General features: G+C 40.2%; 1 protein-coding gene across 4 annotated transcripts in view; it reads left to right on the forward strand.

Moving 5' to 3' along the window:
• Positions 1-215: 215 nt before the first annotated feature.
• The window catches only part of TMTC2 (transmembrane O-mannosyltransferase targeting cadherins 2), a 420,660-nt gene continuing 395,392 nt past the window's right edge, over positions 216-25,483 (forward strand). Inside the window, exons 1-2 of one of the 4 annotated variants that reach the window (XM_049693957.1) lie at positions 216-414; positions 1,236-1,345. In XM_049693957.1, the coding sequence (XP_049549914.1) occupies positions 1,263-1,345 (83 nt within the window). In that variant the 5' untranslated portion in view covers positions 216-414; positions 1,236-1,262. Of the gene's footprint in view, positions 415-577; positions 1,346-25,483 lie in introns of those variants that run through there. The other 3 variants (XR_007469965.1, XM_033407136.2, XM_004280604.3) reach the window with 3 other exon arrangements.

Genomic DNA, 25,483 nt, shown 5'->3' on the forward strand with positions numbered 1-25,483 from the left:
GACATTCGGAACAACGGTCGGCTCGGAGCTGAAATTTCTCCCTCCTAAGACACCCCTCAAGCTCTCCAACGCCCCCCCCACCCCCCGCACCGTTTCGGTTCACACACAGTGAGGGTGTGTGACAGGTCGCGTGTGTGTTTGTGGCAACCAAGTCCGCAGCACTCGCCAAACCTGTTCTTCCTCTCCCGGTGCCCAGAAGTCTCTCCAGCTGACCGGACCTACGCCTGGCAGCGCTTGGCACACGATCCAGTCGGTGCTAGGCGCCGCCAGGCAAGAGCGGGGCGAGCGACTGCGTCCTCCTCGGTCTCGTTCCTCCTCTAGCTGCCCCGCCCAGGGCGCACTCCAGCTACCTCTTTGGGCTGTCTTCCAGCCGTCGCCCCTGGATTCCCTGGGCTTCCCAGAGTGAAATCGAAGGTGAAAGAAACAAGGGGAGGGCGGGAGGTAGGGAGGAGGAGCCTCCGGCCGGTGGGGGAGTGTGGGAGGAGCCTTCAGCCCAGGGGGTAGCGTGGGCGGAACCTTAGGGGCGGATCTGGGTGGAGAAAGGGGCTGGGCAAACCCGGTGGAGGGTTGGCCACGCAGGCGCGGGGGACAGCTCCGAGAACCCCACGCGGGAGCTTCTGGAGCCTCCAGCCGCCGCTTCTCACTTCATTGGAGAAGGGACTGGGGCCGGGAGGGGAGCTAATAAAGAGTGAATGAGCTGCAGCCGCTGTGGCGGCCGGAGACTGCCCGAGCGGCACCGGAGCGGTGCGACCGGGAGGCGGCGAGGGGAGGCGGTTCGCCTTGTCCCTCCCACCCGCCCTTCTCTCTCTCTCTTCCTCCAGCTGGTCTCAGAGCCCGGCTCGGTCCGGTCCCTCTGTCCCCACCCCGCACTCTTCCACCTCCTCCGAGTCCCACTCCTCACCTAGGGCGCCCTGCACTGCCATGGGTTAGGGTGGGGGTGCGAGCCGCGCGAAGGACTAGCCCTGTGCATCCGCCGGGGGGCGCGGAGCCCGAACGCCGCTCGCCGCTTGTCGGCGCAGGGCATGGGGAGCGCGGTGTGAGCCCGCACCCAGGGAGGACGCAGGAGCTGCGGAGACGGGCGCCAGGAGGAGGAGGAGAACGGTGGATTGGAAGGACCCGAGGGAGGAAGGGAGGGTGGGGAAGCGAGGGAAAAGTGAAGCTGGGAGGAGAAGGCGGCGGAAGGTGGGGATTGATGCTTCTGTTTTTTGTTGCCGCTGTTGCCCTCGCGCTGGTAGCCGAGCCGGAGGGAAGGCGGTGGAGAGATGATTGCAGAGTTGGTGAGCAGCGCTCTAGGGCTCGCTTTGTATCTCAACACACTGAGTGCGGATTTCTGCTACGATGACAGGTAAGGCGGTGAGAGGAAGGGGTGGCGGGCTGCTTGGGGACTCCGCGGTAGCTCTGAAGCTTCCTGCTTTAAGGTTCGAAGTGCGTCTTGGGGGGACTGGTCCAGCACCTGAAGGTTTAGGAGACGCGTAAACATCAACACCTAAAGCAAACGCCGGGGACGCGGGCGCACTGGGCGGGCTGAGGGAGTTTGGGTTCCTAGTTTGCAGCAGGTTCCTCTCCCTTGCTTCTAGGCTGTTGGCAGACGCTTAAGTTTCTTAGCGGAAATCACAGCAATTTGGGAAACTCTTTAATGAACGTATTAAAAAATAATCTTAGGTATTCCATGGTGCAACAAAAGCACATTGAGCGATTTTATGTCTGGACTGGAAGGAAGCTGCTCCCCGTCCCCTAATCTTCCCTGTAATGTTTCCTTCTATTGATGGGACACTTTTATTTCCCGAGGTTAAAACACACGTTTGACAGTTGCCAAAATAGTGGAGAAATCGCATTCTATTTCAACTTTCCCTTTTGACCCATGGTGTACTTTACTTTGAGCCAGGATAATGCTGCTGTTCATCTCTTCCGCTCCCCCGCCTCCCTCACCGATCGATGGAGTAGCACTTTATAAAAGCCTGGGTTTTCGTTTCTGTTTGGGAGTTTTACTTTAGACGTTAGCGATTCTTTTGTGCTAATTGGGGAAGAAGACGCCCCTAGAGACTGAAGTTGTCTTCTGCGTTTGGGTTAGTTTGGGTGGCTAATGAGACCTGAACTGTGTTGTCAAAGAAACTGCATCGATTTATGGGAAATGTCACAGTTGTGCTCGTGTCTCTACCTATTTTTTAAACGTTGTTAGTGTTTAGAAACTGATGAAAAGCTCTAATAGCCATTAGGGAAAATTGCAATTTGTGCCTTTCCGGTGACTTAATCTGAATACAATTAAAACAGATGCATAATTAAAATATATTAGGGAGAACAGCACGCCTGGCTAAACTTATTAACCGTCCTGGGGTGTTTCATGCTCCATTGAAGTTAAACCATCCAAAAAGTGAGCACAGATTTACTTTGACAGCTTTTCAGCAGCCTCTCTGGGTTATGGAAAGTGAATGGATCCTCAGGGTCAGGGCGAGGCAGTGAGTGAACTTAAGTGAAGTGGTTGATAGTGAGGGGAGAGGAAGGCAGAATTTTCTCCCGGTGGTGCTTAGCCATATTCTGTATCCTCTCGTGTGCCCACTCTCCAGCTAAAAGCATGTTCATGGATGTATGCCTTCAGTCAGCGAATCTTGGTTCACACCCACATGTCTGTTATGAAATCCCCTGATAATAGGTACAAGAACATCCAGCAAACCCTTCTTAATGCATTTTATGTAGTGTCTATCAGAGACTAGTTGATAGGAAGCCACTGTTACACATAAACTTTTCCTCAACTTTCAAGCAGTGTACACATTTCAGCAGTTTTGCTACGTGCTTCGAGAAGTAAATGGTCTGTGTGTAAGAGTGAGGTGAGCTGCTTCTGTACCCTCCAATTTTGTGTTACTCTGCACCTGCTATTTCTAGAATATTGGCAGGAAAAGCTCTTGCTTCCAAAGTTGGGTGACTTTTCACTAAAGCGAGCTCAGGGAAGAATCTGGGCAGGTACTGGCACTGTTGGGGACAGTTTGAAGAGTAAGCATTTAAACCAATAATTTAGGACTTATATAAAAAAGTAACTTACTGTCATACTGTAACTATTGTAGAACCTTGTGCTAAATCAAGCAAATAGCATGGTGTGGCTATTCTTTATTGCTGTCCAGTTCTTTCAAAAGTACATGTCAGAAGCAACTATCCTAATAAAGGTTAAGGCTGGAACTAAACTACATTTGCATGTACATTTCTCTGTAGACTTAATGCTTATTTTGTGTTCTTTAATCATCAGTCAGAAGTGTTAGTGTTGTAACTCGGCAGAATGGTGTGAGTGTGATGATAAATTAGTTGTGCTTTGATAGTTGGCAATTGTTATAAGTTCTTTACCTGCTATAGATTGCATGGAGCGTCAAAATTCCTGAGTTATACCTAGCTGCATGGATGAATTTAATGTGATGATTTGCCCGTATCATCTAATTGATAGCATGCGCAATGTGTGACATATAGACAATATATACCATTATGATGTTGAAGACCTGTAAATATACATTATACTTAGTTACAATTTGAAAAGTGTATTTTACTCTAATTTTCTTGGTAGCAGAACTGCATATGCAATCACGTACTCTTGAGAGTATGAGATCTTACAAGTGCCACACTTGGTTTTTATGAATCCTAGAAATTATGAAATGTATTAATTGGAGCATGGCACAGATTTGGTGTCTGCATACCATGTTCAGGTGATTCAGTGCCAAGGTTTCTGTCTCACTGCTCTAACTCGCTTGTGTGAGAAGCAGGGAAAAAAGCTGGGGAGTCAAGTGGACACTGTAGGATGATGATAATGTGTTTATTTCCACCACTCCATTTCATACTACAAAGACTCAAGTGTAAAACTTTGTTTAAACTACATCTGTGGCTTCTGCTGCAACACTGCCCACTCCCCTTCACCCCACCCCCGCCCACCCTAGGAACTTTTGTGAAATATGGTTCTGCAAGGAGAGGGCAGTGCTGGGAGTGAAAGGGCAGTTCAAGGAAGGGAGGTGGCTCTTACGCTCGACTTGCTTAACTAAAGCAAGACTCTGCATTTTAGCTGAAGAACCTGGCATTTACTGTAGGAGGGCTTTCTATTGCTTCAGCCTAAACATTATTGCTGTGGTACTTCTCCAAGTTATCATTTCTTTTAAATGTAGTGCTCAGGTTTACTTTATAAACTATATATGTAATTATATTCAGTGTTTGATGTAGCTTGGTTGAGATTAAGTGGTAATCTGAAACCTTCTTCTAGCAAAATCAATTTCCCTATGGTAAAATTGAATATTTTACAAGTGTTTCTGTGCTAAATGTAAGACTATGGCTCTGACGTGATGAAACAAACAGTAGAAGAGTAGAATTCATCATATCTGATGAAAAAGCATATACAGTTTCAGCTTCCTCCCCTCTCCCCTTGCCTTCAATCTAGTAAAGACTGTACTGAATCTTAAATTGTGGTTAGAGTAAAATTGGAATTATAAATATGCAGTCTTTGCCAAAGTTGAAGTCATGCTGCATGTGACTTTGTGAAGGACTGTCTCCCTTTCTGGAGAAATTTGATGTTAGGTCAGTGGGAAAAACTTGCTGACCCCAAATTCTCTGCTCTCTTCCATATTTGTCGAGGATAACATTGCATCACTTTCCCTGCAACCTCTTTAGAAGTCCTGCTATGTTTTGCATAAAGATAGCACTAAAAGAAGAGTCAGTTTACTTCAAAGCGACAAAAGTAAACTATAACTGCTGTTTCATAGTGTGATTTCATTTGGCACATATCATCTAATTGACGGCAGGCCCTTTGTGATAGATAAGTAAGGACATAATGCACCGAATACATCTTTTTAGTCTCATGTGAGTAAAATAATGCATTAGTTTAAAAAAAAAAAAAAGGCAATTTGAGTTTTTGAAAGTGGGAAATGCGTTTGTGGCTGCTTTGAAATTTTTTTTCCTTATTGCCCATTCTGCAACTGTTAAACTCACCCATGATCATTAACATTACCTTTAGGTGCCTTAGTTATTGGTGTGCAGTAATTTTGTGAAATTTGGAGAAGCAACTCCACAGCAGGAATTTCTACTCTTGAAATCAAACCTATTCCAAACTTTCAGTAGCACATCCCTGGTTTAGTTATTCATTTAGGTGTAAATGTAAATCTCAGTTTTGTAGAAACACTTCTTAAGGTTTTTTTTTTCTTAATGTTATAAAGAGTTTGGTTAACAGTATTTAAAATGAAGGAATAGAGGATTTAAGGTGTGTTGACAAGCTTTTTAGAAAAACCTTTTTTTTTTTTTTCCCTGAAGATATTCAACTGTACTTTCTACTTGGTCTTTTAGTGTTATTATCATTTTGGTTTTTGACCTGGTATAAGAATAGCTTGTGAAATGATCAGTCCCTCTAACGTCTCTCTGAAAAGTTCTCTCTAATAAACTTGCCTTGGACCAATCTGGGTTTGTTATCTTAAAATTATAGTATGTTCAACCACTGAAGGCATGTCTGGTATTTAGTAAAAGCATGTTTAGAAAGAATTACTATAAAATCAAAGTAAATAAGGGAGAAGTTTGCTTTGCGTCCAAGGTTGTCTCTTCAGGTCTTTATTGGAAGAAGGTAACGTGTACAAGAGTGTTATTTTACTCTCATTTCCTTCCCAGTTGATAATGTACTAAAAGAAAGGCCAGTGGGTACAGTTCATAGTTTATGAAATATTTTACGTGACATTTTATTTTCTAGCTAAGTTTTGATTGTTTAATCAAATCTATGTGGAAAAGGTTCATTTTGCTGTTTTAATAAGTACATCTCTTAACAGTAAATTAAAATTAAAATTCGGTGAAGCGGGTATGGACCACTTTTCCTTACCTCCATCGAGCTTGTCACATGGAGTTTATCCTAGCAAATGACCCAGATACAAGCACTGAACGGACATGTGCAAATGCCATAGGGGAAATTGCTTGCCAGCCATCTGTCTCTTAGTTTTTCTCATTTATAAATACACTGTATTTCGGAGAGGGGCTGCATTTATTGCACATTATTAGTTTACATCATCTCATCATCTGCACTTAGTTTTTCAGAGCTAACGTGTCCCTACAGTAACACTTGAATTCCCTGCTGCTATAATTCTGAAATAGCTACAACCTTTTGGATTCCAACATGAGTTAAGAGCCGTTTGTCTTCCTAATCTCTTTGTTGCTGTTCAGTGCGCTAAAAGCACTTGTTTAAAATGCCCTTGATGGTGCAGCTGTTTATCATAGGCGAAGGGTATGTTTCCTCTAAAACAGGCACCTTCATAATATTAGGAAAGGACAAAGTTTACCCTTAAGGCACTCCAATAAATCTGTGGCTGACAAACCTACTTTCTTATAACTTCATTATTCTCACCCAACATGCTTTCAACACAGTAACATTCATCTCTTAAATTTTTTGGTCCTCTCTTGGAAGCTAAATCTTACATGAGCTTTGGGTCCTTCCTTTAATGCCTTCACAAAAGTGACAAGTGTGGCAGCCTTGATGGAAAGGACAAGTGGGTTGCTGAATGTAACGACCTTCCCTCTATGAATAGCTGTCCTCATGAAGAGCCTAGCTGAAAAAAGTGGAGAGGCCTATCACCAGGAACTACCTCCTATTTTTCATGGGATGAAAAAGGCATAATATTTTGAATCATTACAGGTGTAATTATGCACAATGCTAGATGATTTCTTTGAAGATTTGATTTGTATGTGTTTTTGAGGAATAAAGGACTACATTCATTAATTCACTAATTATGAACACCACTAGACATGGGCTTCCCTTATATACGGTGCCTAATACAAACAGCAGCTCTTCCCCGTTGTCAGTAAGCGTCCCTGTCCGTCCTTTCCTACCTGTACTTTACCAGGTACTATATAGTGTTTGAATCTGGGAATCTGATGATAGACATAAAAAAATGCTGATAGCTTGTCCTTTAGCAGAATTTCACTTGCATTGACTCATGTTTGTTTTGATTGATACTCATATTTTTAACTTTTATTGGGATTCTGTTGGCTTCTTTCCCAGAGCATCTCTGCTGAGGATCCATGGTTGGTGGTTTGAATTGGACTTTTTCTTGATCTGGTGCTCATTGGTACTTCATTCATATCTGTGGAAGCTTTAGAATACCTTTCCCAAATGGCTCCTTCCTAATTGTTCAGGTCAGTTGTTTTCCTTGGAGGTCTGCAGGGGCTGAACCCTTTGAGTTAACTAGATTTGCCTTGACTGGTCATAGGGATTGAAGACTTTTGCCTCAGAGATTATTTTGGTTGTATTTTCTAGGCAGTTAATTCCAACAAGATGCAGCACTATCAAATTTCTATTGATCTCTTTTCCTCCACTCTGACAGTTTAGTTTTTCAGTTACATTTGTCAGTTTCTCTGGTACTCAAGGTTTCTTAGAATAAAAGTTATAGATGTTCGTTTCAGTCTTTTAGAAACTTTTGGGAATTACAATTTTGGGTTCAACCGTGAGCTTTTTTCTTTACAGGTAAGTAGGAAAGAATTGAGTAAGCCTATCTATTCAGGAGAAATTTGAAGAAGGCGGGAACACTGAAATGATTTGCTTTCAAGATTCTACATTAAAAGTTTCTGTTGTGTTTTTAAAGTAATTTATTTTATTTAAGGGCACTTCATAAGATACAGTTAATTTGAGTAACTAGAAATGATTGTTTTAAAGATGAGATGGAGAGAGATTTTGACTTGCTGATGTCTAAAAAATTAATTTGGAAAAGAGATTAGAATTCAAAACCCTAACTCCACCTTTAGATTCCATTTTATCATGGAAATAAGTGAAATTATATGTACATTTACTTATTCCAAGGCTATAAACATGCCACATTGCTTGAGGGCAGTGCTACTGTATCTGTTTTAAAAGTACCTTAGTACATGGCAGAGGAGATGCTGTTTGCTTGTGATAAACTGGTGTAAGCTTTCGTTTCTTGATTTCTTTGCTGCGGCATTTTGTGATATCAGGGTGAGGCAGGGTCTGAAGCGTGGCACAGCATATAGTTATTGTCAAGGAGACTGACTAAATTACATGATTTCTCAAGTGAAACACACATCAGTGCCCTTGGAATAGCAGCTATGTGGTAGGTACTGTGTCCAAATAAAATGTGTCTTTCCCTTTGTCTTTGATGACTACTCTTTATTTCTGTGGAATTTATTATAATAAATGTGTGATTATTCCTCAGGAGCATCAAGTTAAAAAAAAAAAGTACGAGTTCACTATAGCCTTATGATTATGGTTTAACTAGGAAACAGTTGTATATTGTCATTACAGAGCCGTTTGGGAAAAGGGGGGGTAAGGCTGGCAGCGGTGTTGTTCCCCTGGGGACCATTCTCATTGTTTTATAAACTATCTTTTGTGTGTCTCTACCCTCCTAGCTTCAGGTTTTTAAAGGTATTATAAATACTGAGACTGCTGCTTTGGGTTGTAAAAGATGTCTTAAGGTAGAATACTTGGGTCCGAATAGTTTGTCAGGTGTACTTTTAGAATAGGATGTTTCTCTCCTCCTCCAAATGATTAACTACAGGACTGCTCTGCCAAAGAAACTGAAAAGAGCTCATTTTGACAAAGCAAGCTTCTAATGGCAAATTTTCCAACTACAAGTTTGTGGAAGAAAAGTTCTCCGATGATGAAGAAGTTTAATCAGGCAAAAAGACAATTTTATTTGCAGAAATAGGCCCTTTAGTGGGAGACAATTACTTCTAACTGATGTGAAAAACTAGTATACCTGAAAGCATTTGGTAAACCTTATTTAAAATAGGAAGGATTTTCTCGTTATTCTATTGAAAGAAAAAAAAAAATGGAGCTGAGTTTATGTTAAAGAAATAAGGTTTTACAATTTAACCCACTCTTATAGGGATATATAGTGACTTAACCAAAGAAAATGAATTTGAGATTTGAACAAAAATCTATTATAAAGACACCAGAGTCCAGCCTGAAATTACCAACTATAGTTTGCCACAGATATCTAGTCTTCTATTTAAAATATCCTATTTAAGTGATCTCTTTTGGTTTCCTCCACCTCTATATTTTTAAGAGTCTTTGTATTTTTTCTTTTAGAAACAGTGGTGTTTTTGGCTTTCGTTCCATGTTGAACAGAAAATAAAATTTCACTGTTTTAAAACCTCTTGTATGTCATTAACATAAAGTAAACCATTTCTGTGAGAGAGTATTTAGTAGCTACTTTTAAATTCAGGCCTGATATGATACTGAGGATGCCGGTGGTAGGCCAGGGGGCTTTAGACCTGGTCCTCTCTCATAACCCCGCACCTCCACACCCTACCTTCGTCCTTTGATATGGATGATTACCTTTTAGAAAATCTTTTAAAATGCAGTTCAAATTCTCAGTTTCTTTGAACCAGATGGATATTTTGGTACCTCTCCTAAAAGGACATTTTTGAGCTGGGCCTCTTGTTGGATCTCTTTCCATCTATGTATATGTATATATATTTCTAGACCAGCACTTCCCAAACTTCAATCTACCTGCACATCACCCGGGCTTGTTAAAATGCAGATTCTGCCTGGAGTGGGTCTAAGAGTCTGCATTTCTGTCATTCCCAGGTGTGATAGATGCGGCTGGTTCATGCAACGTACACATCAGTTCAGTGTGTTTTACAGATATTCGGAAAAGACTGCCTAAATTCCTGTATTAAAAAAGATTTAGGATAATCTTTTATATCTCAAAAGCGTATGCGTTTAGCCATTTTATTTAATCTCTCTGTTTTGTTTTATATTTGTTCAATCATACATCTTTAAATTGATCTTAAGAGTTTAAGATATTGTGTACATTTTGAAAAGGTAGAGAGCCTGCTAAAATCTAGGAGATGCTCTCTATTGAAATATCTGTCACCAACTTGTATTACAATATCATCTTCTTTGTAGTTACTATGGAGACAGATGTTGGATTCTGAGTTTTACAAATAAACTGATAGGCGGTTGCCTTAGGCTTATGACTTGAATAGATGCTGATGCCTAAACTGAGTCTATAGTCAGTGCCTTGATGAGTTTGTACTTTTGTTGAACAATCCCTTGTAAGGAAACTTGGCTTACACTGAAGGAAGATTATAGACGTCAGGCAGGTGGCAAAATATAGGCATTAGGCAGCTGAGAGTAGGAAAGATAAAGATTTATTAATGACATTCAGGCACTGGGCGATGCTACTGGGTAAAGGTATGTCAACATAGTATTAGAAATGCTTGGGCCCCTTTGACTTTTTTAACCTGGTACACTATACCTCAGCCTTTGGGCACTTTGGTGGATTTCTGAATAGGTGAATACCACACATATGTGAAGTTTTACATTCCTACTTAGTAGAAATCTTTTTAAAGAACTTATTTTAAAATAAGTTATAATTATTTCTTTCTTTTTAAAACACTGTACTCTGTACTACAGGCAGTATTGTGAAAGAACACTGGGCTAAGATAAAAGAGGAGTCTTGGAAATAACACTCTATTAACTAGTACTTGAGCTACTAAGCCTCTAAAACTTGGTCTTGCAAATGATGATAACAACTGCCAACCACAGAGTGAGGACCAAATGGAATAGTCTGGTGAATGTTTTCTGTGTGTTTAAAAAGCCGCATGATGTTACAATCAGATGTAGATGGTGTTGGACCAGAGGATGAATGACTCAGTTATCCCCATACATTAGCATCTCACTGTCTTCTCCCCTGAGAACAGGACTGTGTTCTACTCCATGTCCTGGCTCACTTTTTCGCTCGGAGTCAGTGGTTGAGCTCCTTTTGTCTCAGCTTCTGTTGCCTCTGCCCCATCTCCGCTTCTCATCTCTGTCCACCCTTTTGGCCAGCTGTCCCTGGTCTCACCGTAGAAGCAGGTTTTGCTCTCCTGTATTTCTTTTCTGCTGCTTTCCCTTTGTTTCTGGTCTCTGTGCTTATTTTGAATAGATATTCTGGCCAATCTGAGCACTTCTTTCCTTCTGTAGGGTAAAAGGACCAATTGCAGTGCATCGGGTGTGAATAATCTTTGGTACTCTGGTTCTGCTTGGCAGGGTATATTGTTACTGGGTACTCATGATCTCTGTCTTCAATGAAACCCCTTTTCTTTTGGGAGTATGTTCAGATTTAGAGCAGTTCTGGCAGTCCAGTGATTAGGAAAGATAGACGTCAGATAAGCTGAAGTTTTCTTGCATTGAAGTGTTTGTGTTAATCAGTGGTGTACTGAAAATCAGTAGCAAGTGTGCTTAGCACATGTACTAGATGGTGACATCTAATATCTAAACCTGGTGATACATTTTTGTAACTAATTAGAAAATGTATTTTTTCTTTTAGACCTTTCCAAGCAACAAGGTGGCGAAAAGTAAAAAGACCACAAGAGTTTTGGAACCAGATAAATTAGGGATCTAATCCCAGAACTGTTACTTGCTAATTGTGTAATTTTGATTGTGTTACTAAAACTCTTCTAGCCTCTGTTCCTGTTCTATAGAATGAGGATAGTAATGCCTAGAGTTCTTGGGAGAATTTAATAAGTTTTATAAAATGCCTGGTACGGTGGTGTCTGGGATACTTATTAAGTATTTCTCTTGATCAAGAAATTATTCATTAACTTTATAGCTGATATTTTAAAATCATTATATAATAACATCTAAAAATATTGTAGAGCACTTAGGGAATTTTCTTTAAAGCCAATATTCAAAATTTAAACTTATTTCCAATAATATTTAACTTGGTATTGCAGATAGATTTAGTGTCACTGAAAAGTTCGGTGAAGTATTTTAAATAATTACTAATTTAAAATTTTAATTTTCATCTTGGGTTATAGGTTTGAAGAAATGATGTTGAAATTTAACCATTATATATACACATATGCATGCATACACACACACAAATTTTGCCAATAAAATGTTTGTGGTATATACTTGATTAACTGTATAACTGAATCACTTAGCTGTATACCTGAAACTAGCACAACATTGTAAGTGAACTACACTCCAATAAAATTAAAACATAAAAAAAATTAATTGAACAACCAATTTAAAAAAAAGTACATGCGAAAACCAGAACTCAGATATCTCCCATCTTCTTCACTTCAAGTGACTTTCTTCTTTAGATTAGATAATACTTACTGTGTGTAGGAGCGTAGGCAAAATTATGATTTCTTAGTATCTTATAAGAATTGTTTCACTCTCTGATATGTAGCTTAGATTTTTAAGGAAAATCATTGTTTAAGGACATATCTTAATATTGTTATTCCTTATTAATATTAATAAGAAAAATCTTAATGAAAATATGGAGTTGTTTTCGGTTATGTTGCAAAAGATAATGTTGAATAGAGAGTTAGCCCAAATCCCAGGAATACTTTTTATATATCTTTTGTTTTACAGTGAGTAAATTGGATAGAAAAGCTCTGTTCTTTGAAGCCTTTTCTGGGAAGCTTTTTACTCTCTAACTTGCTCTCTTACCAGGACCTACAACTCACATTAGTTTATTTACAGGTAGTTCTGCATTTAAGAATATTGATCTCTTTCTTGATTAAAACAGATCTTTTACATGTTTACTTACCATTTGACACTAACATTTCTGGCTTTCTCCCCCACTCCCCCCTCCCAAAAAAAAAAAAAAAAAAGAAAATACTTTCCCCCTCAAAGTCCAAGTAAGCTTAGCATGTTGAAGGTTTACTGTATTGATAACATGGTTTCCTCTTTAAAGTCAGAGTGAGGCTCTAATGATCCTCCAGGGTCCTTCCAGCTTAAAGCAGGTCACAGTTATAGGGTTTAGGGTTTGGGCTCATTCGCCTATGAAATATATATGAAATTGGCCATTTGGAGGCAATGGATAATGTTTTCAGTAACTAGGGATCTGATGTTTTACAGTGAAAATGAAAATGAGGCATTAATACAACAAACCATATCGACCAAACGTGTTTTTACCTCAGCCGTGGTCATCATTTTCTTCCTCATGTGTTACCTTCTTATTGGTTGGAATCTTTGTTACTCTGTTCCTATTGATAACTAAATTGTAACAGCAAGTGGCAAGCTCCTGAAAAGGAGAGCACTTTTGGTTCTTGTTGGATAGCAGCCTAGTTTTCTCTAGTGCACATCTGTTCCTTGAACATTTTTAGAATGTTCAGGTGAAAATTCACCCAGTGTTTTAGTAAACCAGATTCTGTTACTGATGGGTTAAAAAAAAAATCTGTCATACTGTTTTAATTTATTAAAGGGAAACGGCAAATGGTTTCTGTACTATGGCTCTCAACTCTCTGGGATTAATTTAAATGAGTACAAGAAACCAATAATTCAGGACCTTATTAAACATGCCTCAGCAGTTGATTTTTAAGACTAAAGAAAAGACCAACAGCTGAATTTCTCCAGGGTGAGGAGTTGGATGGAAAGGAGGGGTTATCTACTATGAAGGAGAAGGTTAAGTTTGGCATCCCTATAAATGAACTTCGGTGAAACTGAGAGGAGTTGACTTGAAGAGTATTTTGCCCCTTTCTTGTTTATGATACAGTGCTTTCCTTTTATGGTATAGAGGAGGGATCATTATAGAGAAATTGGGATGACCTTTCTTCGTGTGGGGAAGACAGAGGCACTGCAGTGGAAGATGGGTCATTTTGATTGGTACCTCTGTGGATTGGAACCAGAGCAGCGACTGATTGACAGCTTCTTGAGGTTAAATCAAGACAGTTTGTTAGAATGGAAATCCTCTGAATTCAGCTGTATTTGTGGAAAGTAGGTCTTTGGTGTTTCAGAAAATTCTGTGGTAGATTTTGATTACATGCTGAATTTGGGGTGTGTGCTATAAAATAGCAGTTAGTTTGTACTTTTTTTTAAAGGCAGTTATCATAATAAATACCCAGATGTTCATCTTTGTATACTTAGAATTTGCATTCTGAGAATTTATGATTTTGGGGAGAGGGTTGGGTTTATTTTTCAAACTAAAGCCTGAGAGAATTAGCAAATTTAATGTTAAATTGGACACTTTATTCGTATACGTAAACCTTGTAGATTTAAGGTAGACCATATATGCTATTTTAAAGTTAATATTGTTTTCAATACTAAGAATAATCTTGAGTTTAGATTTTCACTTTGATTTCTTTTTATGTCATCATTATTTATGAAAACTGGTTGAAAATGAAGATCAAAGATTTCCTGTAAAACCTAAGATGTGACAAGAACGTTATTTACTTTAAAGTTTTCTCTAAACCGGAATAAAAACTTAAACACAAACCAGAACTGAGCCAGAATGTTTTTTCTTGGAACATCACTGGGAATCTCTATAAAAATAGAGTAAATGCTTTGCATGCAGCTTACCTACTGCATTTGAAGAAAATCTCTTGTGTATGTCTTCAGGCTATTTGTGTGTTCAGAAAGAGTTTACCAGAATCAACTGAAATTGGTAGAAAGTGGCCAAAGTAACACTGTAGCTATAACTTTATTGAAAACCAGAATGGTATTCTCTGTCATAATCTTGAGTAAATGGAAGCTAATGAGTGATTTCTTTTGTGAAATATTATCAGTTTTCCTCCACTTAAAGGAGATTAATTTTATTTTAAGGATTTCTTTTCCCAAGAAAAATCATATCAGTTCCTGCTAACTTCTATCAGCATTGATTTTAGAAAAAAGGAGATGAATAGAAATTAAGAAAGCAGCAAAACTGGTAAAGAGATAATTTCCTTATACACATACCAACCAAAAGATTTAAGGATACTTAGTAATAACATTGTAAATTGTTTTGTGTATTCTGGTCACTTACCTCAGAGACCAGAAACAGCTGTTGTTACTAGACATGATGGAGAGAAAGAAAAAGTAAGGGTATGTTTACCATTTAAGTAACCTGATTTCTGCAAATTACAGTATAAAAATATGATAATTCTATTCAAAGTTTGGGAGGAAGATCTGTTGTGGTTTATTTTAAATTCAGGAAATCCACTCAAATAGACATTCGCCTTTGATTTAAAAGTGTTAAGTCATTCTTATCTAGAAGTGTGTTATCTCCCAAGAAAGCATCAGTGTGGGATGCTTTCAGCTCCTGCCATTCCTGTGTTCCTTTAGCAAGCATTTGTAAATGCTTAGCTGTGTCAGGAACCATGTTTAATATGGGGGGCACTGACCCTGAAGAAGATGTAGTCCATAATTTCAAGGATCTTAGAGTCTGGTGGGGAGACCAAGGAAACAGACAGTTTCCCTAACAGGGAGACATGCTTATGATTGTGAGTACGTAAGAGGGGCACTTGACCCAGACTGGGAGGGAGGATGAGGGAGGTACTTGTGAGAACTGATTCCTGAAGAACAAATAAGAAATAGCTTATAAAATGAGGGAGAGGGAGGATTATTTGGGGGAAAAAATGTGCAGAAAGAGAAAGGCATGGTGTCCAAAGAGCAGGGCCTAAAGCTAGAGTAGAGGGAAAAGAGATGAATTGGCAAGGTAGGCGGGAGCCAGATCGCTGGGGATCTCGTGTTCCCTGATGAAATTTGGAGAACTGTCTGAAGAAGGGTGAAATCCAAAGCAGAGAGACCAGAAAGGGGTCCATTATAGGATTGTATTGGAGGATTTGTATTCCTGTTCGTGATGAGGGCTAAAATAAGGTAGAAACAGAGGTGAAAAAAATTGGGGTGAAATAGAAAGGAAAAGTTGATGTCACTTGGTGACAAGCTGAATGTGGAGGGTTGTAGGAGAGGGACTTTTCTCAGGTTTCTGTCTGGAGCAAGTGGGTGAAAAAGGAAGCAGACATGTAGATCAGTTTGGGGTGAAAGATGGTGGAGGGATGTGCTTATTTTCCTCAGTGAGTAAGAAGAAGCAGTGAGATGTCACAGCATGGAGATGCCGTGGGTGCTTTGGAGTTTGGCATGCCTGTACTGCTGCTTTGAATTGCTGCTAAAACATTGTCATCCGCCCTTTACTTTTGCTAGCATGTTTTATTTTGATAATAAGGTTTCAAGTGCCCAAAGCCCAGTTCAGAAAAAGTAGAACCTCTTGCTTGTCTGAACCTAAGAGCCCTGAGGAGGCCTGAAGACTTCATTTCTTTCTCCATCTCTTGGTCTGGCCATCTTGGTGGGCATTGTGGCCAGTGGCAACCTAAGATCTCTTCCCTAGCTCTCCCAGAATGCTCCAGAGGGGATCTTAGTTATCCTGACTTAGGTTACAAGCTCGTCCATGAAACGTACCTCTGGTCTGGCATTCGGAGTGAAGAGGAAGCAGGTTTGCCTAGCCCATGCCGTATGCAGTATAGGAAAGAGGGCGTTGATTAAAAGGAAGGAAAAGGGATTCTGCGAAGAGGGGGAGACCACAGATGTCCATGGAAACCATGATGTCCACTTCCGGTCTGTTCATACCCTTAACCATTTGAGTGCCAACTCGATCATAAATGCAATCTCAGAAGTCATGTGGCCTTACTTAGTTATGAGGTGGTCACACATATGAGGTAGAACGTTGATTCATACGTGTGTGTGTGTGTGTGTGTGTGTGTGTGTGTGTGTGTGTGTATTCTGGACTATCATCTAAATTGGGAGTAGGCACTACAGCCTGTGGGCCAGTGTACCCTGTAGCCTGTTTTTTGAACAGCCACACCCATTTGTGGACTTGTCTCTGACTGCTTTCTCTCTACAATGGCAGAGTTGAGTAGTTCCAACAGGGACCCTGGGGGCTCGCAAAGCCTGAAATATTTACTGTCTGGCCCTTAACCAAAAAGTTTGCCACCTCTGATCTAAATGGAAACACATACCTTTAAAACTCTTCCAGCAATGATCTTACTGGTCCCTGAGAGCAGGTGACGATCTTACTGGTCCCTGGGCCCTCTCGGGTTCCGTGACATTTGATGGGAAACACAGGTCTAAGGTACACTTGTTAGGAGTTAAAACTCAAGGTCAGTCTTACAGATGTAAAATGTTACTGACTTCCGTTTCTCTTGGATGACACTATAGTGAGTCCTCCCCGGTGATTTTTGGTAGAACTTGGCAAACTGCGGCCTGTTTGTCTAGGATAGCAGTAAGTGACTAGATGGCATGGATGCCACATGTCTGCAGTCGTTTGTGGGTTTTGTCCTAACTCATCCCTGGATCCTGAGTGAGTTCGTGAGCAGTGGGTTTGCAGGCAACAATATGTCTTTGTGAGCTGGTGCCCCAGCCCCTGTGCAGGCTGGCAGTCCCATTGGGCCTCAAGGAAGCGCCCACTGCTTTCATCTCAGAGCGGCCGCCTAGGGAACGCTGCCGGAGCTGTTTGTGAACCTGGCTCCCCTGCCTCTGGAGCCGCAAGCCTGCCGTTTCCCGGCAGTTGTTGCCCAGCTGTCTGCTGCTTTGTTACATTGTTTCAGGCTTTGCTTCAACCTGCTCTCCAAGTGTTTTGCTTGACCTCCCCCCCGGGTCGGGGTCTGGGCCTGGCTTTAGCTCAGCCCTAAGCAGCTGTTTGGTATTCTTCTGGTATCTAGTTCTCATGGGGTCGGCCCACTGGTACTGATTTTCTGTGATTGAGGTTTTGGCACCTACGAAGTGTCTGCGTCACTGCTTGGTTGTTGACAGCCTCGTCTTGATGCTTTTTCATTCTCTGGGCTCCCCAAGGGGCACCCTTGATAAAATGTGTTCAGTAATGTGCTGGCTTTTTTCTTATTGGCAAGGAAAAAGGCCGTATGTTTCTGCTTTGAACTGGATTGCCATCCTACACGTTCTTTTAGAGTCTCCACTTGTCAGATGGTTGCGGTTTGGACGTGGTTGTCCTCAGGTAGAAAAATCGGTGTCAGGACCAGGGTTGCCTAGTGCAGGATTACATCTGATTCTTAAACTTTTCAGGAGTCTTGTTAACTTGTGAGGCTAGAAGTGTAAGATTTACAAAGCAGTCATACCTGGCTTTTCAAAGTTTGTTTCTCGAAGGTTGGTTTGCAAATTTAAAATAATAGATAGATTAATCCTTACTGAGTGGAAAATGCTGCCTTTGGTATTATTTTCAATAGTTAATTTGAAGAATAACTAATTATGTTTGCATGTGAAGTGAACTTGGGAGGCCTGATAAGTAAGTAGAATACATTTTAGCCAGTAGCCACCTGTTCTGCTTAAAAACACCACCAAATAACCTGTTCATTTGATTTTCAATAAGGACCTATTAAAAATTCTTAATTCCTAAGCCAGGTAGTAAACAGTTTCTGTGAAAGCAGACGTCTAGGTAGAATGGTTTTGACCTGGAGCTAGTGAAATCAATTAAAAAACATTAAGCTAGAAGAGACACATTAAATCAACCATATATTATAATACTTGTTTAAAGGGTATCACAATATTCTGAGTTTGGGGAAAGTTCAATCCTAATGTTAAATTTTATGAGTAGCTATGTAATATATATGCATCTATACGCAATTCTCTACTTGCCATAAGCCAAAGAAGAAACAATCAATTTACAAATAGCACAGAGGCAGTAAATTTGTTGGCAGCAGTTCTAGGCCTGTTGTAATTCTGTAGTTTTTTCAACATGCAAGTGGTGAATTGATGTTGCTCTGAGCCAAATATACGGTGATATGTGAACGTGTCCGAGCACTTACATTATGTAAGGCTTGGAGGTATTTAGATATCAGTGAAATACTTTATGGGAGTAATAGGAAAATGTGTACTGTTGAAATCATATCCATAAAATCAGTGTTTATATTGAAGTTACCCTCCCAACTCACATTTCAGATTTAAGGGTTTGGCTCGGTGCTGTGTGATCAATTGAGACACAGTTCCCAGCTGGCAGGGGTTCATGTCTGAATCTAGACATCTTATTGGCTCTGCTCTAATCACATTGATCATTTTGAGCTACATCAAGGAGAATGAGGCTTCCAACATGGGTACCCTGTTTTCTTCCACAAAGTTCAAAGTACATTACAGTCTCCCTCTTAGTTGTTCCTCTTTTGATCCGGCTGTCGTAGCTTGGGTTCTTTCTTCTTTTGCTTGGATTCTTGCTTTTGCCAGCATGCTTCTTTCTTTTCTAGGCAGCCCAGTATTTCCATCTCAAGTCATTTCCAGCTCGCCTATTGTGTACTTAACTCAAGATCTGCATGAATCATGATCATTATGAACATAATACCTGAATAATGCATTAAAAAGAGAAATATTTAGAAGTATACTTAATTCTCCAGGGGAATAAGAAATTGAGAAAATGGGCTAAGTATTTCTGTTAATAAAGGGAAGAAAAATCAAGTATGATGGCTCATTGACTAGTGGGAGTCCTTGAGTTTATTCCTCAATTTTTTACTCTCTGGCAGTGTTACAGGGGGCGAGTCAGTGACTTGTCTGAACCTGGGCTTGCTCATTTATGGAGAGGACAGTCATTCCTGATCTCATAGGGTTGTCATGAGCATGAAATCCAGTTCAGCTTCATACACTTTAATTTTCTGTCTAATCCGTCAGGTGCTCTGTTAGTGGAATGGCATACAAATGGCGAAGCGTATGGATTCATGGAGGAAATGTCAGGTTTTTAGAACGATGGAAACTTCAAAACTGTTACTGCGGAGTTTTGCGTGTGTCTTCAGCATGGATAATGGTAGATGAAAAACGTCAAGCTGCCCAGTTTGTTGATCAGGAGGGAGTAGGCAGGAGGAAGTAGTGTGACTTAATGTGGGGTTCAAAGATGGACTTCTTAGTAGTCTGAAGATGGAAACTAGGGTGAGGGCCATGGTGCTCTAGCTGTTAGCTTCAGATCTTCTGGGGCCATGAGTTCTTTTGAGAAGAAAGTAGGCTCTGATTTTGAGGGTTACGTGGAGGGTGGCATCATACTGGCAGTAAAGTCTTAGAGAATGGTAAAGCTATGTGGGATATAAATAGTATTTTGAAAAACTCCATAAAGATATTTAGGCATGAAGTAGATTATTATATCTTTTATTTTTTTAAATTTTAAAAAATTTTTGGCTGTGTCGGGTTTTCGTTGCTGCGCATGGGCTTTCTCTAGTTGCGGTGAGTGGGGGCTACTCTTCCTTGTGGTGTGCAGTCTTCTCATTGCAGTGGCTTCTCGTGTTGTGGAGCATGGGCTCTACGTGCGTGGGCTTCAGTAGTTGTGGCAGGCGGGTTCAGTAGTTGTGGCTCACAGGCTGTAGAGGGCAGGCTCAGTAGTTGTGGCACATGGGCTTAATTGCTCCACGGCACGTGGGATCTTCATGGACCAGGATTGAACCCATGTCCCCTGCATTGGCAGGTGGATTCTTAAATGCTGCAGCACCAGGGAAGTCCCTATTATATCTTCTTAAAAATTAAATTATGTGCAAAATATCATAGTAAGTTCTTTACATATTTCATTGCAGTTCATCCTCTCAATCCAATAAGGCAGTTATTATAAACATGGAAACAGGCTCTGTGAGGTTAAGTAATTTGCCTGAGGTCATTGGCCATTAAATGATGAGTGAGATTTGAAACCACACATGTCTGTCTCTGAAGCTCAGGCTCCTGACCCCCTCTATGAAAGCGTCGGAATACACGAGAGTTCGGGAGATCTGAAATTGAATCCTGTTTTTTCCCACTAACTGTGTTAGATTGCACAATTTACTCAAAGAAGTCTTTACTTTTTATTACCCCATCTTGTTATTGCAGGGTACACAGAGATGCATTTGAGTGAATTCTGCTTTCAAAGCAGCTTTTTTTTGAGTGTCGTGGATCCCTTTGTCCATCTGTTGAAACCTATGGACTTCTTCCTAAAAAATTGTATTACTTGCATAAAATAAAACATATAGAAGCCCCCAAATTGAAATATATTTATCAAAATACTAAAATAGCAAGTTATCGTATAGTGAAATATATCCTTCTTTATTAATCTATTTAATAACAAAACCAGGTGGTAGATCCATTAACTGCCGAAGTGGTGATGAGGGTAAATGATCTTTTGAGAAATGTGCAACAATTGTACTGTGATAGAAAAGCATCTGTGATTCCTACTGGTGATGAAATCACTGCCATGGTTAGTTGCCTTTATTCAGAATTAAAGGCATTGCTAAGTTTCTTTACGACTAGTGAAAGCTAAGATGTACTTCTTTTTCCATCCAAGTTCATGGGCTCCTTAAATTCTCTTTGTGCATTCCAAGATGAGAACAGGATAAGAAGACACTTATTAAGGTCCTGTGAGGAAACATGGCAGAAAAGAAGGATCATCAGCAGTATTGAGAGCTCTAAGATTTCTTGGGCTTTCATCTCTCTAAACCTGGAAGAGTTTGGCTGGAGTCAGTAGCCTGAAGCCTGGGAAGGGACATGGAAATTCACAACCAGAATCCACCATCAACTTCCATTAAAACCCCTAAGCTTGGATGTGGGGAGGGGGAAGGGTGAGCTGTGACAAAGCGAGAGAGAGGCATGGACATATATACACTACCAAACGTAAGGTAGATAGCTAGTGGGAGGCAGCCACATAGCACAGGGATATCAGCTCCATGCTTTGTGACCACCTAGAGGGGTGGGATAGGGAGGGTGGGAGGGAGGGAGATGCAAGAGGGAAGAGATATGGGAACATATGTATATGTATAACTGATTCACTTTGTTATAAAGCAGAAACTGACACACCACTGTAAAGCAATTATACCCCAATAAAGATGTTAAAAAAAACAAAAAACCTAAACTTGTAGTTATCCAATATGGGATCATATAGGCTAACAAAATGTTGAGATTTTGTTTTGTCTTGGGTATTGATCAATAATTACATAAACTCAGGGGTCTTAGCACTGAGTAGCTTATGTTTGTCAGAAAATCTGATTGTTAGCTTTGATTTTTGGTTAATAAAATTGAAAGCTGTGTTGTGAAAAGACAAAGTTAGGTGTAGAAACTATTTGAAAGCCAGGCCTTGGGTTGAGTGCAGGTGGATATACTTAAAGGGGCCTGTGGAGAAAGTACTGGAAACTGCTGATTTGGGTAACCTCTAATACCTCTTTTTAACTCTGATTCTTTCACCCAAATATCCTTGATATTTATGGCGTATTGAACTAAGTCTAGTTTTCCGTGGATTCTGATGAAAGACGTGAGAAAAATGAAAACAGATGGAGAACCTGAAAAGTAACTCTTGGTTGATTGACAGTTAATGTGGAGAATGCTTTAGAAAGGAAATGAAATGTTGTCTCCAGCAGATGGAAGTGTGTAAATTTTTCTTTCACTTTAGAGCTAGAATCACTGTGAGTGGTATTGTTTCAGAATCAGAAAAATAGAAAGAAAAATGGTATGGTTATCATCACAGGTAGGGGGAACAGAAAGGGTTCACATTGTTACTAAAGGCTCATGCCCAAAAGAAAAGCCTCCCCTCAGAGATGTGGGTCTTACCCCTTCTTCCTCTTTCTCCTCCAACATCCTTTGTCCTCAGGGAGCACGCATTACCTTTATCATCTTCCATTTTCCCTCCTCCCTTCCTGTCCTTTCATACCCTTTTTCTCTTTCCTCTCCCCATTTCCTCTCGCTGCTTCTCCCTTTCCCACACACCTTCCTCTCTCCTCCATACTTTCCCCACCCCTACCCTTCACTAAAGTCAAGTGATGCTGAACTTGGGCTCAAGAAGAGCCACTTCACTGAGTTGATGGCACTGTGAGAGCTTCTTTTTGAGTATTACTTCATTCAGCTCGGGACAGAGAAGGTATCTCCAAATCATGCTTGGTGATTCATGACCGGGCATCTGATTAACAAAGTGATACTTGAGCCGAGCTTTGGGAAAGGCACATGGCTGTCTCGGGGGTGCTGTGAACTGACTAGCTTGCCTGAAGCCCTAAGACTGTCTCACACATTGAGAAGACCGCAGGTTGTTCAGAACGACCAGTACCAAGGGCATATTTGGGAGACTGGCCAGGGATGGAAATACAGAAGTAGGTAGAAATCAGTTTGTGATGGGTCCTAACGAGCTCAACTGAAAGCTGGGGGGGGGCCCTTGAAGGAGAGAGAGATGATCAGACTTGCATATTAAGAGAGAATCCTCTGACAGAAGCAGGATGGATTGGAGGAAAACACCACCGAAGGTAGAGAGAACAGGTAGGAAGCTTTTGCACTAAATTAGGAAAAAAAAATTGAGAACTGTGACTAAAGCTCAGGGAATGAAATAAAGAGGCAAATTCAAGGGAGGGAAGAGGACTCTAGAACTTGCTGGCTGGATGTGAGAATGGGTAGGAAAGAATGAAAGAATTTGTGGAAGTTTCTGAAAACTGTCTGGATACTCAGAGTGTTCTCTGCATGAAGAGACTTAGGAGGAAAGCAGTTTTGAAGGGAGAGTTCATTTTTGGACATGTTGAATTTGAGCCTCTGCTGACATAGAATCTGTAGTAGACAGCAAACCATAGTAGGGTATTAACTACTTTAAGTTAGCGTATTGTGCCTTTGACATGAGCCAGCCAGGGTTCTAAGCACTTTACGTGGATTATCTCATTTATTCCTTATAATAGCTCTGTGAGATACAGGTAAGATCATCGTGAGGAAAATGAGGCCTAGCAATGTTAAGTGATTTTACGTATTTAGAAAGTGATAGAATATTGTGTGATTCCATTCATGTGAAATGCCCAGAAAAGGCAAATGTCTGTAGAAAAGAGAAAGTAGATTAGTGGCTTCTTGGGAGTGGGAATGGGATTAATGCAAATAAACATCAGGGATCTTAAGAAGAGTGTGAAAATATTCTAAAACTGATTTATCGTAATGGCTGCCCCACTCAGTAAGTTTACTAAAAATCATTGAATTGTACACTTGAAATAGGTGAATTTTATTATATAAAGTAAAACTCAATAAAGTTGTAAAAGAAAGTGCTTGGAGTTGGGATCATTATAAATATTTTATTTTAGCTGTTGTTTTCACTGGACTGTAAGAGAAAAGCGCTCTTAGAGGTATAAGGCATGTCAGAGTGCTTCAGAAACGGCGCCCTGAAAATTGTGCCTGGACTTTAAAAAAAAAAAAAAAAAAAAGATGTTTTTGTCTTTTTTATTTTTAATGCCAGTCCTTCAGCTGTTTGCTAGTTTAGGATCTGTGAAGCATTTTCCTGTTGCCTCTTGTGACTTGCTGTTTCTGGTCTCCTTTGGGGTAATGTGCAAGATGGCTAAGCTGGCTTCTGCCTCCCCCAGATTCGCCTGTACTTGCTCCCTTCCTTCTATATTCAAGATCTGTGTTAGGTACTAGGAATTAAAAAAAAAAAAAAAAAGAAAGAAAGAAAAAGAAGATAATTAAAATATTCTCATAACTGGCATTCTAAAATTAAGTAATAAAAATGACTCCGTGGGACTCTGAGTCTTCCCTTAGAGAAACCAGGAAAGATCTCTACAGGATTGCTCCTCTGTTTATTGGTCTTGGTTTGTTTCTTGTCTCATGGGACTTGAACATAAGTAGGACGCAACCTTGTTTAGAAAGTTCACGTTCTGTTACCATCAATGCAAAGGGTGCCTCCTGACTCTATTAGTGAAGATCCCTCTAAAAGATAATGATAACAAAAGCAATTACTTCCTCCTCTCCCCCTTGCCACTCCCTCCCATATCCGATCACATTATTATCCTTTAGTTTTATTTTTGTCATTATGAAATAGTGAAAATTAAATTATCCAATATTATGTAAAATTGAATAGAAGAGGGATACTAGGTGTTTTGGTTCTTTTGCTTTATTTCTTTTGGAAAACTCGGTGTGTAAATCATTTTTCTTTTTGTTGTTGTTGGTCAAATGAATCCAGTTTTGAATGCAGTAGACTTTTCTGGTAAATCTTTGGCAAATCTGGTACATCTTCGGGCAAAATGTCAACTTTTCATTATATTTTATTACACAGAATGTAAGTATTGTGTTCTAAGGAACAAGCTTTTACTTCTAATCATCTATTCTTATTTGCGCCATCAGAGAATGGCACAAATTGCTGGTGGTAGAATTAAAAATGATAATGGTGCTATTATCAGAATTAGTGGACGCTTGTCAAGTTTTAATGGTGCATTCATATTTGGATGCTTTGGAATATTTGGTAAATTGTTTCTGCAAGTGCCAGTTACCTGTGGGGACAGACATATGTCAGGTGCCTGGATTTATCATTGAATCAAGTAGAGTGGTCTTTAAGGCTGTGCACCACAGTACCCTGTGTTGCATCATTCATTACGTAGAAAATGAGGAGGTTTATACGTAAGACCGAGACTTAGTTATTGAAATGCCCACGAGCCTTTTCTGCTTCTCATACAAGCATTGTTCTTTACACAATCTGTTGAGAAATTAACATATTCGTATTTAAAGCATCACAGATGTAAGGGTGGAAGATGAGAGGGTGATTTAGAATGCTGGGGTGTTTGTATCCATGAGGAATTTATCACCCCTACCCTGGTATGCCTGGAAGTTGAGGACCTTAAAGCAATTCAGTGATAAAATTCTTCACCACCTTGTGAACCTGCTCCCAAAGCAAATTTATTATCTGCTGATTTTACTCCTAAGAGTAATAGGTGAAGGGTAATTTTATATTATGTACTTTAAGAGACTTACCTTAGGCACCTAAATTGAGCAAATAAAAATCTGCTCTTTAAAAAATTAGAAACAATTGGAAAATCCAAAGCAGGAAATTAACAACACAAAACACTTTGAAATCTTCAAGGGACCTCTTTTAATTATCCAGAGGGCATTCATTCAGTAAAT

The sequence above is a fragment of the Orcinus orca genome, chromosome 11 (assembly GCF_937001465.1).
Source record: "Orcinus orca chromosome 11, mOrcOrc1.1, whole genome shotgun sequence".
NCBI lineage: Eukaryota > Metazoa > Chordata > Mammalia > Artiodactyla > Delphinidae > Orcinus > Orcinus orca.